We start from the raw sequence: 16618 nt of genomic DNA, 5'->3' as shown, positions 1-16618 counted from the left end.
GATTGCTAAAATCCTCACTGGAAGGGCTGGACCAAATGAAAGGGCCATTTTCTAGCTCAAAAATGGCTGAATATGGGCAGTTACCTACAATTCACTCGTTGAAAGTGTGCTAAGAAAGTGGTCCTTAGCGGCACTCGAGCCGTCACCCCTGCCATTTCTCCCCAGGAGAAGCCATCTGTACTGTGTGACCACCGGGAGACCCCAGGCCGGGCTTTACCTCATTGGTGTTGCAGATGTTCTCCAGGGCAGAGCCGCATATTTTTCCTGGGAAGGCATTCCACGGAATGATACCTGTGAAGTGAATCCCAACAGAATGTTCGGTGCTGCTGCAGACTGCAGTGCTCCCTGCGCGCCGCGGTCCTCCCGCTTGGGAAGCCAGGCACAGTGCACTTGTAGGGGGTGTCCTTCATCACCAGCTACTCTGGTGGCTTTTAGGGATGCGGAGTAAGTCCTACTTGGACTAAAGGGCAACAGCAAAGTCAACTAGTCTGTAAGAGACTTAACTAACCTGAGATCATTTTTCCTACAAATTATGCTTTGATTAGTGGAGCTGATAGCTACAAAATTGATTTAATTTTTTACTTATTGAATTTATTGAGGTGACATTGATTAATAAAAGATTTTTTTTAAAGAGAGATGGACAGAGATGAGAAGCATCAACTTGTAGTTGCATCACTTTAGTTCACTGATCGCTTGCTCATATGTGCCTCGATGTGGGGGCTCCAGCTGAGCCAGTGACCCCTTGCTCATCCCGGGCTTTAAGCCGGTGACCTCAGGGTTTCTCAGAATTTTGAACCTGGGTCTTCAGCATCCCAGGTTGACCCACTGCGCCACCAACTGGTCAGGCTAAAACTTGACTTTCAAAGCTGAGTTATCCCTCCTGTGAATTTTGAACAAACCCCCTCATAAAGCATCTCATCATGCAGAAGTCGAGTCTGTTTCACCATGAATTCCCTGGCCTGTGGCCTTGTTACTCGAACTCTTTGGTAATGCTTTGCCACAAGATAAGGTGAAAAATTGAGAGTCTGCACCCAGAAAGTTTCATGGAGGTTTGACAGAGTAATTTGTTATGTAATTTGGAGTTGTATTGTGTAAGTCCTTGCTTTTGTATTCATTTTTATTGTGTTTTTCAAATGTATTGGAAAAAGCTGGGGATTGAAAACACCAACCGTTGTCACAGAGAGTGGGCCCGCATGGTCTGTGGCCTCACTCGCTGTGACCTGGACTCCCCCTGTAGTGACATTGCCCATCAGTATGGTTGTCTTTTCGTCATTAATGAGCAGGTGAGCACTTAAATATTGAACAGCTCAAACTACACTTCTCCCAAGAGGTAAAGGAGGAACTTGAAAAAATTCCTTATTTGCTCCATCCTTGCCATAAGCCAAAAGTAAATTTTCATGCTTCAGAAGAGGAGGAAATGATAAGTCTATCAATCATCACTGAAGCCAATGATTTCAAATACAGATTGAAAAAGATAATTACCAATGACCCAAAATTTGTAGTGAAAATATTTAAGAATAGGGAAATGATATTTATTTGGACATTCATTTATAAATACTTTAAAAAATCAACTTGAGGCTATATTTTCAACCCATCATAAAGAACAGCACGGTTGAGCCTTGGTCTTTATGAGAAGAAATGATTAGCCTGATGGGCAGCTGTAGGCGAGTTTGGTATTATGTCATAAGGTAAGAGGCTCAGGACAAGCCCTATGGGGAACACAAGCAACACACATGAAACAGTCATCTCTCAGAAAGCTTTGAAGTTATTTTCTCTTTGATTCTAGTGAAAAGCTGTTTTCCCCTAGTTGTTTCTGCCAAGAACAGGATTTCCTGCCATGCTGGCAAGAAGCACTAATTAAACGCTTTACTTAGGGGATGCTGCCTTCTCTCAGCAACTAAGTCAAGTCTCAAATGAACAGACAGGCAAAGCAATGCCCCCCCCCCCCAGGAGGCTAGTCAGAATGAAGCAACCTGAGCTGCCCATTGGGATGATCCCATTCATTTGAAAATATGCTGGAACCTGTTTCTAAGAGCCAGCTTTTATAGGATATATTCTGATGACTTTAAAATACATTTGGATTTCCTGTCGTATTTTTTGGTATAAAGTTTAAGCAATTAATTGGCCATTTTAAAAAGACCTGCTTTGAAGAGTCAGACATACAAATTAATTGGATTCTACAGTGCATGCCATAATTTAGTTGGAAAGTGAGATGGTATAAAACTGGAAAATTGAAAAAATATGTAACCTTTTTCCTAGTGGACATCCAGAAGTCTTTTTTTGATTGAACTGCATTATGAAGTAACTTCTCATTATAAAATTTTTTTTTACTACACACTTGAAAATATAACAAAATTTTGAATGGCACCTTTTAGCAACTCAGACCCTAAATGAGCTTTGCATTCAGAAAATGGAGCATATTGAGAGAAAGAGTATACAGCATTGCAGTAAAAGAATGTAAGAAACAGATCATGAGGATTAAGAAAGATGCCCATGTGGTAACTAAGGTGCAAACAGTGCACTAGAGCACTAGCGTTAATGGGCATTAAAGGAACTACCTACCGTACTGTCTGATATCCACGCAGATCTGCTCCACACCGGCTGTGCCGTTGGTCTGGGGGGACTTGATGACTTCACAAGTTGACCATATGTTGTAGAACATAAACACAGGCACTGCAGAGAAACCAAAGACGCCGAGCCAGGCCACTCCCAGCACATAGGTGAGGAAGACAAACTATGCCAAAAAGGACAAGGAGAAAGAATTGTCACTGAACCTGCCACGAAGTGATCTCCCTTGTCTAATGTCACAGCTAATTAGTGTGACAGACCTCCCGTGTGGCATTCTTTGTAAACATCAGTTCTGTACTTACTACCACGGGACAGTGTCTGGTGGTTTCACAGGCCACTTGAATTGTAACTTCATACTAATTTCCCCCAAATTACCTTTATTTTACATAATAGATGGGCGGTATAATGGCAGTTGCTATAGGAAACCCTTTCTCAAAAGGAATTTTACTAGTTTCATGATCTTACAAAATGACTGAAAATGTTAGGTGCTTGAACCTACATGAAAACTTTAAAATAGCCTCAAACACAAGCTTAACACACAGGGAATCTGATAAAATTCTCATTTCCCTCCAGTTTTCATCTTTAAGATTCACAGCAGCTCTGCAAGCAAAGCCCTGGTTAGGAGAAAATCGTCGTGTTCACCCACACGTTGCCGTGGGCAATTTCAGGAAGAATATAATCCCATTGCTTGACTTTTTTCCTAACCTGCCTTGACTACCAATTTGCAGAGGGTTTTGAAAGGCTGTTTGAAAAGCACTGCGGTGTTTATATTTCCAGGATGTGCGCCCACAGAGCGTGTGGGTGAAGGCTGGGAGCCCTGCGTGGGTTTTTCCATTCTCCAAGCTGCTGCTGCAGACCTCCAGCTAGCAGCTAGCATGCCCACTGCAGGAGCTGTGGGTGGGCTTCGGACCAGCCCCTGCTCGGCCCTCAGGAGACTGCAGAGGCCAGGCGTTTTGTCGCAAGGACATTTACACGTTTTAGAAGCATTTGCATTTCTAAAAATATTCCAAGAAGCAGATTTCAGCAGTTTCACAGCTTCCTCCCCAGTGCTGGGGCTGGGCCACTCCAGGCTTTCCTTTTCATACCCTTTAGAGAAAAACTTTCCTTGCTTTCTAATAAAGGCACAAAGACTCGAAAACGGGTTGGTGGTCCTTTGCCTGCTGAGCCTTCCCTTCCCGCAGTGGTCAGAGCTCCAGGGGATAGCCAGTGCCCAGTGGACAGGGCTTGAGGGGACATTTGTGTCCTGGGGACCTCCAACATTCAATCTATCCTTAGTGACAGACCGTGAGGGGCCCCCAAAGCCTACTGATCCCCATCAGGCCCTGTGCAGACAAGGTGTGCCGACCTCTGATCTAAACGAGGACAATGCTTAAAAAGACGGGGTTACAGCCTGACCAGGCGGTGGCGCAGTGGATAGAGCATCGGACTGGGACACACAGGATGCAAGTTCAAAACCCCGAGGTCGCTGGCTTGAGCACGGGCTCACCAGCTTGAGCGTAGGGTTGCCGGCTGGAGTGTGGGATCATAGACATGACCCCATGGTTGCTGGCTTGAGCCCAAGGTCACTGACTTTGCTGGAGCCACCCGGTCAAGGCACGTATGAGAAAGCAATCAGTGAACAACTATGGTGCTGCAGTGAAGAACTGATGCTTCTCATCTCTCTCTTCCTGTCTGTCCCTCTCTCTGATTCTGTCTTTGTCATCCAAAAAAAAAAGGGTTAAGAGAGCAGCAGCTTGGAGGGAAACTCAGGGTGGGTTAAGAGGCTAGTACAGGGAAGTCTCTATGGCCACAACCCACATTCAAGACGTGAAGAGGAGCACCGAGACGATATGTGATTACCTCCTTCCATAGTGGGAACTTGATATTTGAGAAGTAGTTCCCTCATTAGCTATACACTGACAAGGGAAATGTTTACTGCCAGCCATAGACTTGAACATTTCCAGTAAAATAGTGAAGGTGTTTTCATATTCTCAGTTCTAAACTGGTAAGAACACTACAGGCACAGATTAGTTTTACTGCACTTCACAGATGTGTGTTTTACAAATCGAAGGCAAGACCCTCCACCACCAAAAGATTGCAGCTCACTTTCTTGGGATACTTGCTTCACTGCTGCGGTGGTCTGAACCGAACCTGCAGTGTCTCCGAGGTGTGCCTGTGTTTGTGTCACGGCCTCTCCCTGCACTGCTAGCTCGTAGCTTTTCTCAGCTCCAGAGAAGTGCAGCGAGGTGTGGCTCTGCCACCTGCCATTCGAACTCACCATTCCACTGATGCATCGGCCACAGGCGGTGGTTTTAAATTCCCCGTGCAGTTCCTTCACTGCGCTCGTGGTGTAGAAGCCTTCAGCCAACAGAATGATCCCATACAAGAAGAAAAAGGACGCGATCCCGTAGATGACGTACTGCATCAGCTGGATTCTACAAAAAGGAAGGAGAGAGCCGGGAAAGGTAAACCCGCCGCATGGTGAACCGCTCAGCCTGTGGGGGAGGGTGGACATGAGGGGGGATGTCCCTGGAATGTCTGCCCCTCCGATGGCTGCGTGGGGCCTTCCCTCCGAGGTGGGCCTGCTGCTATAGCAGACAAGGGAGGTGTTTCCTTTGGTCAGGGCGAGTTGTAATATTGCAATACTTACACAAGTCCTGTGCCGTGAGGGTTAGAACCCTCATTTTGTAAATAGGTCAACACAGGCACTGAGGAGTCAAGTTACTCTTCCAAGGATACAGGGTTAGTGGCAGAGCTAGCATCTGTGCTGGTCCAGTGGACATGTTCCTTCCGCCATATCAATGCCTCCAACCAGGCCTAGTGGTTAATGTTGTCCTGATACTCCCTCAGTAAGCACCACCAGAGCTTCCTTAAGAAACCACTCGGGCAGCTAATTTTTGCATGTAGCTTCTTACTACACAATTAATCATGTGTCAAGTAGGTTTAAGCTACAAAAAGTTACTTCACAACTAATTTAGTCCTATGAAAGCTGACCGGGACCCAGATGACTGTTTCTCAACCTTTGGCCGTCCTGGGGAGCTTTCGGAAATACTGGTCCCTGCTGCCACCCCCAGAGGTTAGGACTTAGCTGTTCTGGGGTGAAGCATGAGCACGGGGAAGTTTTCAAGATTCCTGGAAGTTTGAGAGCCCGCCATCAAGCTCACTAGCTAACCCCAGCAACACACCTTTCCCGGGTCTGGTCGTGGTAACTACTGGTCTCCTTTGCACACAGTTGTATTCATTTAGTTAGGCCCTCATCCTGCTTGACCCTCCTTAGGACCTCCTCCACCCCTGCTCATTTCTTTAGATGTCATTCATGACAAGATAAAGAGTAAAATTCCCTAAGCACTCTTCCAACCTGAGTTTGTATTGTTCCGTAAACATTCGTGCCTTTTCCAGTCTGGAGAAGTTTTTTATAATCACAGGACCTCTAAGTACTGTGAGACTTTGGGAGTCAAGGAAAGAAAAAGACTGAAGGCCACAGAGAAAGGGGAAAGAAAGCATATGAAGGAAAGAACGAACAGCGTTGCTGGGCTTGCGCAGTTAAGAAACTTTGTGTGGAAGTTGTTGAGACTCCACTGAGACTGATTCTAGAATGAGGAGGCTGAGGTTTGGGGCCCAGCCTCCCAAACTCCCTTTTCTGCCTTGGAAGATGCTCTGTGATTTGTTCTTCTGCCTAAAGAATTCGTGTCAAAGTCCTGCTCCTGTAGAATTAGGGGGTAGTCCTCAACAAGGTTCCTATTATTCCAGGAGTGGTCGTTTCCTGTGAGACCACTGGAGGGCGCCTGTTACTTGAGAACCATGATAACCGGTGTGGCGGTCAGCGGCAACACCTGTCACCCTGCACAGCTGCCCATGTCCACGGCTAGTGTGTGGATTGTCCTCCGTGTGTACCTTGCCATTCCCACATGAGATCCCACACACTCCCTGCAGTTTTGGCCCCTTTTCTCCGCATATGGTGAGCTTTCACGAAAAGCACCAGCTTTCTGCCAGGAAAGCACACTAGTCTTTTTTAAAACATGGGGTGGCGGCTGCATTTCTAAATACATTTTTAAAGGGAAGCAGGTACTTACACCTCACTCAGCAAGGCGTGGTCGCTGGTATTAGTGGAGAAGTGTTGCTCAAGAATCGCCACAGTGCCCGCAAGAGCCACATGTCCACAGCCACAGAACAAGGCGACTCCAGAGAAGCAGAGGATGGTGGCCACCAGAGAAGCATAGGGGACTCCTCCCAGACACTTGATACAGCATTCGAAACAGCCTGGACCCCCAGGAGAGAAAAGGCAGCTGTTAGGGGCCTGGTGCATCTGGTCTTCATGAACACCACACCTTACCCGGGACGGCTGCACTCTTCCATCTTCCCTCTCAGACTCTATGGTTAATAGTGCGACAGCCCGAGGACCAGTGTGGTGGTGGCCATCACCTCACACTCTGGGTGAGGACCCTGGGGCTCCAGAGTGAACGTAGGCTAATTTGCTCGGGGTGACTGGTCAAGCAGCCACTGGAAAACGATGCAGGAAGTCACAATTCTAGAGCTTCCTGATGGACCGGGGTTGGAGGGTGACCTGCTGCATGGAAGATGCGGAGCAGTTATTCCAGTTAGGAGAGGGCAGCGCTGAGGCCGCCGTTCAATGCAGAAAAGCCACCATTAAATTCCCCCCAACCTCAACCTTCTGGGCTTTCAAGACCTTCTATTTCTGTAGCACAATGGCTTTGCCCAGGCCTTTACCTCCTGGGCAACCAGAAAAACCAAGTACAGTAATTAGACTGTTGCTGCATTCAGGGAAACATCAACATAATCATTTTGGAAAGGTGATGAGTATTCTGATCCCCAGAAGTACAAAGGCACTAACCCCACGCAAGTGGATCCCCTCAAGTTTCTTTCCTGTCAGTATCAGAAATGACTTTGCTTGTCATTAAAGTGCCCTCTCTGCCCAGGCAGCACAAGCAGTTTATTCCTAGTCCTCCCCCTCCCCGGCTTCCATCTGCCCCTCCCCGACACACGCTCAGACCGAGAACCCAGAGCCAATGGATGACATTGAAGTACTTGCAGAAGGAAAGGGAACAGAAGGGGGGAAAAGACAAAATGAGCATCCATGAAGTGAAATGGAGGAGAGAGAGAGAGCCACAATTCACTCTTCATCTTGAGAAGAATAAGACTGATTCATTTTTAAAACCAACTTTTGCTTGAGATGTCCACGGAGACCTCCCCGAGGGGCAAAGCCAGGTGCCATTTTCAGTTTGGAGACATTTATGTTTCAGTAGAGCAGTGCTGGCTTCAGGATAACGTCACTACCTTCCTGACCTCCGATCCTTGTTTCTGTCATCCAAATCCTTAAGTAAATGGCTTGTCAGGGAAATCGAACTCTGAGTGCATTATGAGGTCTAACAGCAATCAAGAGCAGTTCATTACTTCAAGCAAGCACAGTAAGCCAGCTGTGTTTCTTTCCCCCAAATGGTCTTTACAGTAGACAGGGAGTGACTGCCCCGCATCAAACACTGCGGACCGGCTTTTCCATTTTGCTGAGTGTCCCATTTTAAACTAGCATCTGCTTAAACCCACCAATTACCAAACTTCTCTTCAGTTCATTGGAAAATAAGAAATGTCAGGGTTTCATTAGAAAGTGTATTTCCTTTCATTTCAGAAGATGACAAGCAGCTTTCATGAAGACCAACCTCCCTGAAATGGCTTTCTGGGACTATATACATAAAATGGTAACCAGTGCACAATACAGTCCAAGTTCACTAGCAAGTCAGTACCTTAAAGAGCTCCGGACACAGGATCTGTGAACAAGCATGATGGAGTTCAATCTTATTTTGACATACAACTTTCTGGGGGCTGAGGTGAGGTAAAGGAATGCAACTCAAAGACCAAATTCTTTCCAGACTCCCAAACCAAGAGCATCCCCAGCTTTGATATGTCCCATTACATAAAACAATATAGACCTGTGTGCGTTCCCTCATCCACACCCTTCCTACTCAGCCCCCAGGCTGTACGGAACAAGATGAGTGCCTGCTTCCCTGTAACAAAGTTACATCAGGTCCCTAGTGGATAGAGATGTGTGGTCCTAAGACTGTGCTATCCTGTATGGTAGCCACAAGCACAGTGGTCCCCAACCCCCGGGCTGCGGATCGGTACCGGTCCGTGGGCCATTTGGTACCGGTCTGCAGAGAAAGAATAAATAACTTACATTATTTCTGTTTTATTTATATTTAAGTCTGAATGATGTTTTATTTTTAAAAAATGACCAGATTCCCTCTGTTACATCGTCTAAGACTCACTCTTGACGCTTGTCTCGGTCACGTGATACATTTATCCGTCCCACCCTAAAGGCTGGTCCCTGAAAATATTTTCTGACATTAAACCGGTCTGTGGCCCAAAAAAGGTTGAGGACCCCTGCACTAGCACATGTGGCTATTTAACTTGTTTAGAACTAACTAATAAGTTCAGTCCCACATTTCACATGCTCAGCAGCCACATGTACTAGTGGCTGTCCTATTTGGACAGAGCAGATAGAGGACATTCTATTATTGCAGAAAACTGCTTTGAGAAGATGCAGTTTAACCTGCCATATATTTGATTTTCTGTAACATGACCCGAGTTCTAAGTTTTACTTTGGGTTTCATTCATTATTTTTTGAAGACCTACTGGATGCCAAGCACTGTGCTTGGCACTGGGTATACAGTTATGAAATCAGACATCTTCTTGCCTTCAAGGAGATCAGTGTAATGCTGCAGGCAGACACAATATAATTATTATAGGACAGCATCATAAGATACAGATTGCTGGAGAGCCAGTGGATGGTGGGCAGGGAAGGAGAGAGAGAAGAACGGAAGGGATATATCTGTTACTGGAGAGGAGTTAGGAAAGGCTTTCTACAGAAATACCTAGTATGCAGAATATAGCTGACATGGTGACATTGATATATAATCTGATACAATGCTCATTCCTGAATTATTTGTGTGTGTGTGTTTTTATATATATATAAAATAAACCCACATCCTTATCATTTGGAGTTAGATTAGGTATTATGTCATAGCACAGTTGCCCTTTAACAATGTAACTCATCTTTCCAAATCCAGTTGCCACTTCAAAAGTCTTTCATCCAAAGGGTTATGGTATTCTGCTTCTTTCAAAGGAAATATCACAGCCGCTCCCTGACTCTACAAGACAAGTGGGGTTAGAAGAATGCTGCTGTTCAGTCCCAAATTCAGCACCAGATCAAGGCTGAAGTTTCCTCCTAATTCATATCTCTCAAGGACTCTATATACCCCATGCTGTGGGTCTGGGTTTTATAACAGCGGGGAAAACCAAGGGCTCAAGGATTTGGGCGACCACATCAATGAATCATAGTCTCCCAGCACATGGTTTCATTTGCAGCTATCGGAACTCCAGCTTCTATAGAACAGAAGTCACCATGTTGATCATTATTCCACATGCGCAGATAAAACTCTTACAGACCCTGCCAGCGATTGTGAGTAGAAGCTTGTAGAATACCACACAGGAAACATTTATAGGAAATAATACAGCTGGATGCATAGCTTATTCTAGTTTGGTTGCCAGTTATCTGAAATATGTGTGGTGGATATCCAACTATCTATAAATGGATTGCTCCCTACTTCAGTGCTCACCTAGAAGCTACTTCTATCCACAGGGTGTAAAGTATCTTTGGACACTGGGTAGTTTGGTCATATGCCACATACTTATCCAAGAGAAACTAAAACTGAAGCAAAAAGTAAAAACCTAGGTAAGATGGATTAACAGGGCCCTAATTTATTCTCCTGCCTGAAACAACTAATACCCTGGACAAAACATATGAAATAATTGTCTTCAAGATATTGGACATCAGGCTATGAAGAACTGTCCATGGCTAATGAGTCAGCTATTAAAATACTCAACTGAACCAAAGAACCAATGTCAGAAGACCTGTAACTCATTTCAAAGAGGCAAGTTGCACAGGTTCACCTGAAGGCACAGCTCAGCCCTCCCTCAAACAAGAGAGACTTCATAACCTTGCTGTTATCATCACTTTGGGTACTGGGGTCTCTTAAAGGTCTTGTTTAGTTGAAGCTGTCAGTTAATCGGAGTAACAGATATGGGTGAGGTTGACAGCGTTGGGAGGGAGGGAGCAGCTGGCCATTCATTCTATTTCATTCACTTAGTGGATATTCAATGCTCACCAAGTGTCTTCGATGTCCCAAGCACATTACTGGGCACTGGGGACTCAATGGTGAGCTAAGATAGGCATGCTCCACACTCTAATGAAGTTTATAGTGAGTGGGGGAAGTGGACATTAACCAAATGGTTCTTAGCTCAGAAGTGCTAGGAGAGCAAACATTAAGGACTTACTTAGGCTTCGGGGGGGTGGCCAGGGATGGCTTCCAGAGTTTAAATATGAAAGATGAATTTGAATTAATTAGGTAAAGAGAGAAAAATGGGTTAGGGAAGGTGTTTCTGGAACAGAAGGAACAAAAGCTCTCTACTGAAAAAGAATAGGGCATGAGAAAAAGAATAGGGCTTTCCTGGGCATGAGAGAAGCCATAACAGAGTACACAGATGGTGGGACAAAGAAGGCAGGAAAAGACTATCAGAGGTCGACCATTAGGGTCTTAGTCTGTCCTCGGAATTCTGGACTCTATTTTCAGAATCATGTGAAGCCATTGAGCATTTTTAACTATAGGGAACAGACTGGGGTTGCAAAATATCACTGGGGCTGATGTGATGAGGACAAAGTGGAAGTGGAGATGAGAAAATCCAGTGCAATGGTTCACCCAAGGGATGACAGGATCTTGGACCAGGGCAAGGGTGTCGGGCATGGGCGAAATGAATGGGTCTGAGAGATGATTAAGATGTCAAATCGGCACAATTTGGTGTGGCTCATGGGGATTATTTGATCATGGGGTTGGGGGTGGATTGCTGAGTACCAAGGGTGACTCCAAAATACCTGGCACATGTAAGCAGATAGATGTCGCAGTGTCCTCTGAGCTAGGTAGACCGGAAAAGGGCTAGGCTTTGAGGATGAGGATGTTGAATTCCCTTTTAGACATTTTGAATTTGAGGTGACTGGAGGTCATCTTAAGGGAGGATTTCTGGTAGGCATGGATACATGGGTCTCTAGCTCAGAAGAGCAACAAATGGATACTGTCAGCTTCTACTGGACAACAATAAAAACTTTCAGAGGTCAAGAAAAGATATGAGTGGACCATTTATTAGTTGAAAGTGTTTTAGACCTTTTGTTTTTGCAAAGTGTGGTCCTTGAATCAGCAGCAGCAGCTTAGGCAGGGTGCTTGGGAGAAATGCAGAATTTTAGACTCTCCCCCAGACCAGCTGAATCCGAACCTGCATTTTGACAATACTTCCCCTGCCCCACAGATGACTTGTGTGTACAAGAGAGTTTGAGAAGCCTATTATTAGAGTCCCATCTTCCCAGTCTCAGGAGCGGTGTCCTGAGCCCCTTGGAAGTGCCTGCTTTGTGTTCAGCCATATTTGGGTGTTTTCCCCTTAAGAGGTGGCCTGCTAGGCTTGGCCATAACTCTAGCAAATCAAATGGCAAGTTCCAGGGGCTGCAATGAAGAAAACAAAATGTTCCAAGTTGTTCAGCTGTCTTGAAAAGAGAGCAACTAGAGTGCTTTTTCTGAGCCAAGCAAGTCCTCTTAAGCTCAGAATTTTTGACAAAGATGCTTTAGAGCCACGCCATAGATACGGCCTGAGAAAACAGACTTATTCCCACCCCCACCCCCCACCCCGCCATGAGGCTAAGTGCGCCTGCGCAAACAAAGGAACTGGATCTGTGATTCCGGCCATCCCCAGTCCTCAGTGTGAGAAGTCACAGGGCAAGGCTGAGTGTTGAAGTACGGAGGCGGTGCCGAGCATCAGCAGAGCAGCGCACTGTTCAGGCTCACGCTAGCTAAGGAAGCTCAATGCCTTTCTTGGATACTCCTGTAAATCCATACTCAAGTTGCCTCAAGCTTCAAACCAGCAAGGACAACATTGGTTAACGTGAACCAGAAAAGGCAAGGAAAGCATTTTTGATGACTGTGCTCTACTCAAGTAAAAAAAAACAAAAACAAAAACAAACAAAAAAAAAACAATGCCATGCCTTCAAGCACATTTTGCTAGCATTTCTCAATGTCTCACTAACCTCCCAGAACTTATTAGGTTAATAATGTCATTAGCTGGTTTCTGTAGCTCAAGAGAATTTTGAATTTTGGGTTTTAATTGACACAAAAACTCCAGCGTGCATTAGCCTAAGACATTTAAAATATAAACCACATAGTAGGGAGTAAGAAATACACATCAATGCCTCTTTCAATGGCCATTTTGTTTCCAGTATCTCTAGAACCTTCTGTGCAGAACAACAGAATAAAACCCATTTGTCCTTGGGCTTGTGGATGGCCGTTGCCATGGCTGTGAGTTCACAACGGCCCAGTGATTTGCCCCAAGTTGTCTGTGATCCTGGCTGCACATTTAATGCTGGCTGGAAGGAGGGCCGGCGGGAACAAGGGCTCAGATTCTTCCCCAGGAAATGAATGTCATGCGCACGCGCACACACCCATATACACACACACCACACTCCACACATGGCCTTCTACTCTCTTGATTCCTAATGAGCCACAACTTTAAACAGAAAAGGAGAAGTAGCCAAGGTTTGCAACTTTCAAACAACCAGCATCAGGAAAGTGGAGGTGGCCCAAGAATCCTATTTAAAAGAAGCAAAAGTGAATGTCAGCTGACAAAGGCCTCCCAGATTCCCACATGGCTTCGCAGCAGTTCTCAATGGGGGTTGACTCTGCCCCCATGGGACATTTTATAGTGTCTGGAGATTATTTTTGGTCATCACAATTGGGGAAGGGGGTGCTAATGACTCCGGTGGGTAAAGGCCAGGAATGTTGCCAATCCTACAGTGCACAGAACAGCGCCCCCAAGTATTCAACCCCAAATGTCACTAGTTTGCAATTGGGGAATTTCTGAGACAGTGTGAACAAAAAAACAACTATACAGGATTTAGATCAGTGGTTTTCAACTGGGATGATCTGGCCTCCCAGGGACATTGGGCAGTGTGTAGGGAGATTTTCAGTCATCACCACTGGGAGGGCACTGGCATGTAGTGAGTTGAGGTCAGGGGGGCTGCCGAACACCCGACAGCGCACAGGACGGCCCCTCCCGGAACAAAGGATGATGGGATGCCAAGTGTCAGTACTGCCATAGGTGAGAAACCCTGCTCTGGGGCTATACTGCACAATCCTAGTCTGAGACACGTACAACTAAAAAAAAAAGCTTAAAATAAACTTTAAAAATACATAGCAGAAGTCCTCAAGTTTTGCTTCACAGTTCAATTACCTGGAGACCATTTGAAAGCCCTGACTTCACCCTAGACCAATGAAATCAGAATTTCAGGGTGTGGGATGCAGGGATGAGAGATTTTGCTATTTTAAACACAAAGCTCCCCAGGTGATTTCAATGAGCGCCCATGGTGGAGAACAAGTGTTACAGAGCAGGGTCAGCGAACTGTGGCCCACAGAAGAAGAATATCTGTGACACATGAGAAGTATATTGAAATACAGATTTCTGTCCATAAATAAAGTTTTGTTGGAACACAGCCACACTCACTTGTTGATTGTGTATGGCTGTTTCCAAGCTACAAAGGCAAAGTTGACTGGTTGCCACATATATTTACCATCTGACCCTTTACAGCAGGGGTCCCCAAACTATGACCCGCAGGCCGCATGCAGCCCCCTGAGGCCATTTATCCGGCCCCCGCCGCACTTCCGGAAGGGGCACCTCTTTCATTAGTGGTCAGTGAGAGGAGCATAGTTACCACTGAAATACTGATCAGTTTGTTGATTTAAATTTACTTGTTCTTTATTTTAAATATTGTATTTGTTCCCGTTTTGTTTTTTTACTTTAAAATAAGATATGTGCAGTTTGCATAGGGATTTGTTCATAGTTTTTTTTTATAGTCCGGCCCTCCAACGGTCTGAGGGACAGTGAACTGGCCCCCTATGTAAAAAGTTTGGGGACCCCTGCCTTACAGGAAAAGTGCACCAATACATCCCTGGGGGAACTGGTGAAAATGCAGGTTATTAAGTCTGGGGAGAGGGCTGTGCATTTCTTACCCTCTGCCTGGTGGTGATTCCATTCTGTCAGTCCACCCCAACACTGAGCCAAGAGGGTAGAGTTCTCAAGAGAAGAATGGGTTTGTGCAGCCCTGGAAGACCCTGAGACTCTTTCAGGAGGTCCATGAGGCCCACGCTTTCATAACAGTACTAAGATATTGAACTCACTGTGTTGACATCTGCATAGTAAAAGTGCTGATAGCACAAATCAGGCAGTGGCACTAAAGAGTAACAATCAGCAGTGCATTCTTCACCACTGTGCACTCATATCCACAGATAGAACAAAATAGATGTTTTCACTTAAGACTGTCCTAGACGCAGGAAAAAAATCATGAATTGTCTTAAATCTGAACCCCTAAGGATACACCATTGAAGATTGTGTATGATCAGATGGGAAGGATGCAGAAAGCACTTCTGCTGAATACCAGAGTATGACATTACCTTGAGGCAAACTTCTTGCATGCTTCAGTTACTAGCTAAACTAGGACGTTTTTTGGTAGAACACCATATTTTCTTCAAAACATGGCTGACAAGCTATAGTTATTAAGACTTGGATATCTCACAGAAATTTTCTCAAAAATGATCCAAGTAAGCTTGTCACTTCAAAGAAAACAATTGACAGTATTGGTTGCCAGTCAATTTTGGGAAACTTGCACCTGCCAGAGGTAAAGAACCAGCTTCCCAATACTTACCAGGCTTCTTGATAAAATTGGTAATACTATTAGCAAATGTGACTTTTCATATGGTATAATGAAAGCTCTGCACAGCTCAGAGAACCAATACTTTCCAAATGACCAATGTGTGATGTTACAAAATCATTCTAGAATACAGAGCCGAAATAGAGCAACAGATTTCTTTTTTTTTCTTTTTTTTTTAAATAAATTTTTATTAATGGTAATGGGATGACATTAATAAATCAGGGTACATATATTCCAAGAAAACATGTCTAGGGTCTAGGTTATTTTGTCATTAAATTATGTTGCATACCCCTCGCCCAAAGTCAGATTGTCCTCCGCCACCCTCTATCTAGTTCTCTGTGCCCCTCCCCCTCCCCCTAACTCTCTCCCTCCCTCCCTCCCATGTCCTTCCTCCCCCCACCCCTGGTAACCACCACACTCTTGTCCATGTCTCTTAGTCTCGTTTTTATGTTCCACCAATGTATGGAATCATGTAGGTCTTGTTTTTTTCTGATTTACTTATTTCACTCCATATAATGTTATCAAGATCCCACCATTTTGCTGTAAATGATCTGATGTCATCAACAGATTTCAACAGAACAGTCATTGATATGGTTTCGGACTCCACATAACAGGTAATCTTTTAGACACCACCACTTGCTGAATTTTGGTGTAGTAGCAGGAAGAGTTCCCACATATGTGAAAAGGCCCTTCTTCAAACAGATACCTGTGAGACCCTGTTTTCTTCATATACTTCAATAAAAACTCAATATCCCAAGTAGCCTTTAAATGAATGTAGAACCAGATATAAGAATCCAGCTGTCTAATATTAAGCCATATATTAAGGAGACTTACAAAAATGTAAAATATTGATAGCACTATGCTTCTCACTGAAGTTTTATTTTGTTTTGGAAAATAGTTATCTCTCCTAAATACTATTTATGTTAACATGTAATGGGTTTATTATTGGTTTATTATTGTTTTAAATAAATGTATTATTTTATAAAATTTTCATTTATTATTTCTAATACAGAAAATATTCACAGATATAATCCACATGAGCAAAAGCTTTTGGGGTCTTCAATTACTTTTACTGATTGATGAAAGTGAGAATGAGGGAGAGAGAGCAGTCACTTGTTCCACTTAGTTGTACATTCATTGGTTACTTCCCATGTGTGCCCTTCCCATGGGGGATCAAACCACAACCTTGGTGTTTTGGCACAACGCTCTACTGACTAAGCAAACCAGCCAGGGCTTTACTCGAGTGTAATGGGACCT

At 44.7% G+C, this 16618-nt stretch overlaps 1 protein-coding gene across 6 annotated transcripts in view; it reads right to left on the bottom strand.

The window, feature by feature from the left end:
* The window catches only part of GPM6B (glycoprotein M6B), a 146074-nt gene that overhangs the window by 6190 nt on the left and 123266 nt on the right, over positions 1 to 16618 (bottom strand). For all 6 annotated transcript variants that reach the window (XM_066249177.1, XM_066249176.1, XM_066249174.1 and 3 more), the window contains 4 exons: positions 6621 to 6807; positions 4826 to 4982; positions 2563 to 2734; positions 218 to 291 (listed from right to left, as the gene is read on the bottom strand). In XM_066249177.1, coding sequence (XP_066105274.1) covers positions 218 to 291; positions 2563 to 2734; positions 4826 to 4982; positions 6621 to 6807 — 590 coding nt within the window. The remainder of the gene's footprint in view (positions 1 to 217; positions 292 to 2562; positions 2735 to 4825; positions 4983 to 6620; positions 6808 to 16618) is intronic.

This window comes from Saccopteryx bilineata, chromosome X (genome assembly GCF_036850765.1).
Source record: "Saccopteryx bilineata isolate mSacBil1 chromosome X, mSacBil1_pri_phased_curated, whole genome shotgun sequence".
NCBI lineage: Eukaryota > Metazoa > Chordata > Mammalia > Chiroptera > Emballonuridae > Saccopteryx > Saccopteryx bilineata.
This window is presented reverse-complemented; position numbering and strand designations above follow the sequence as displayed.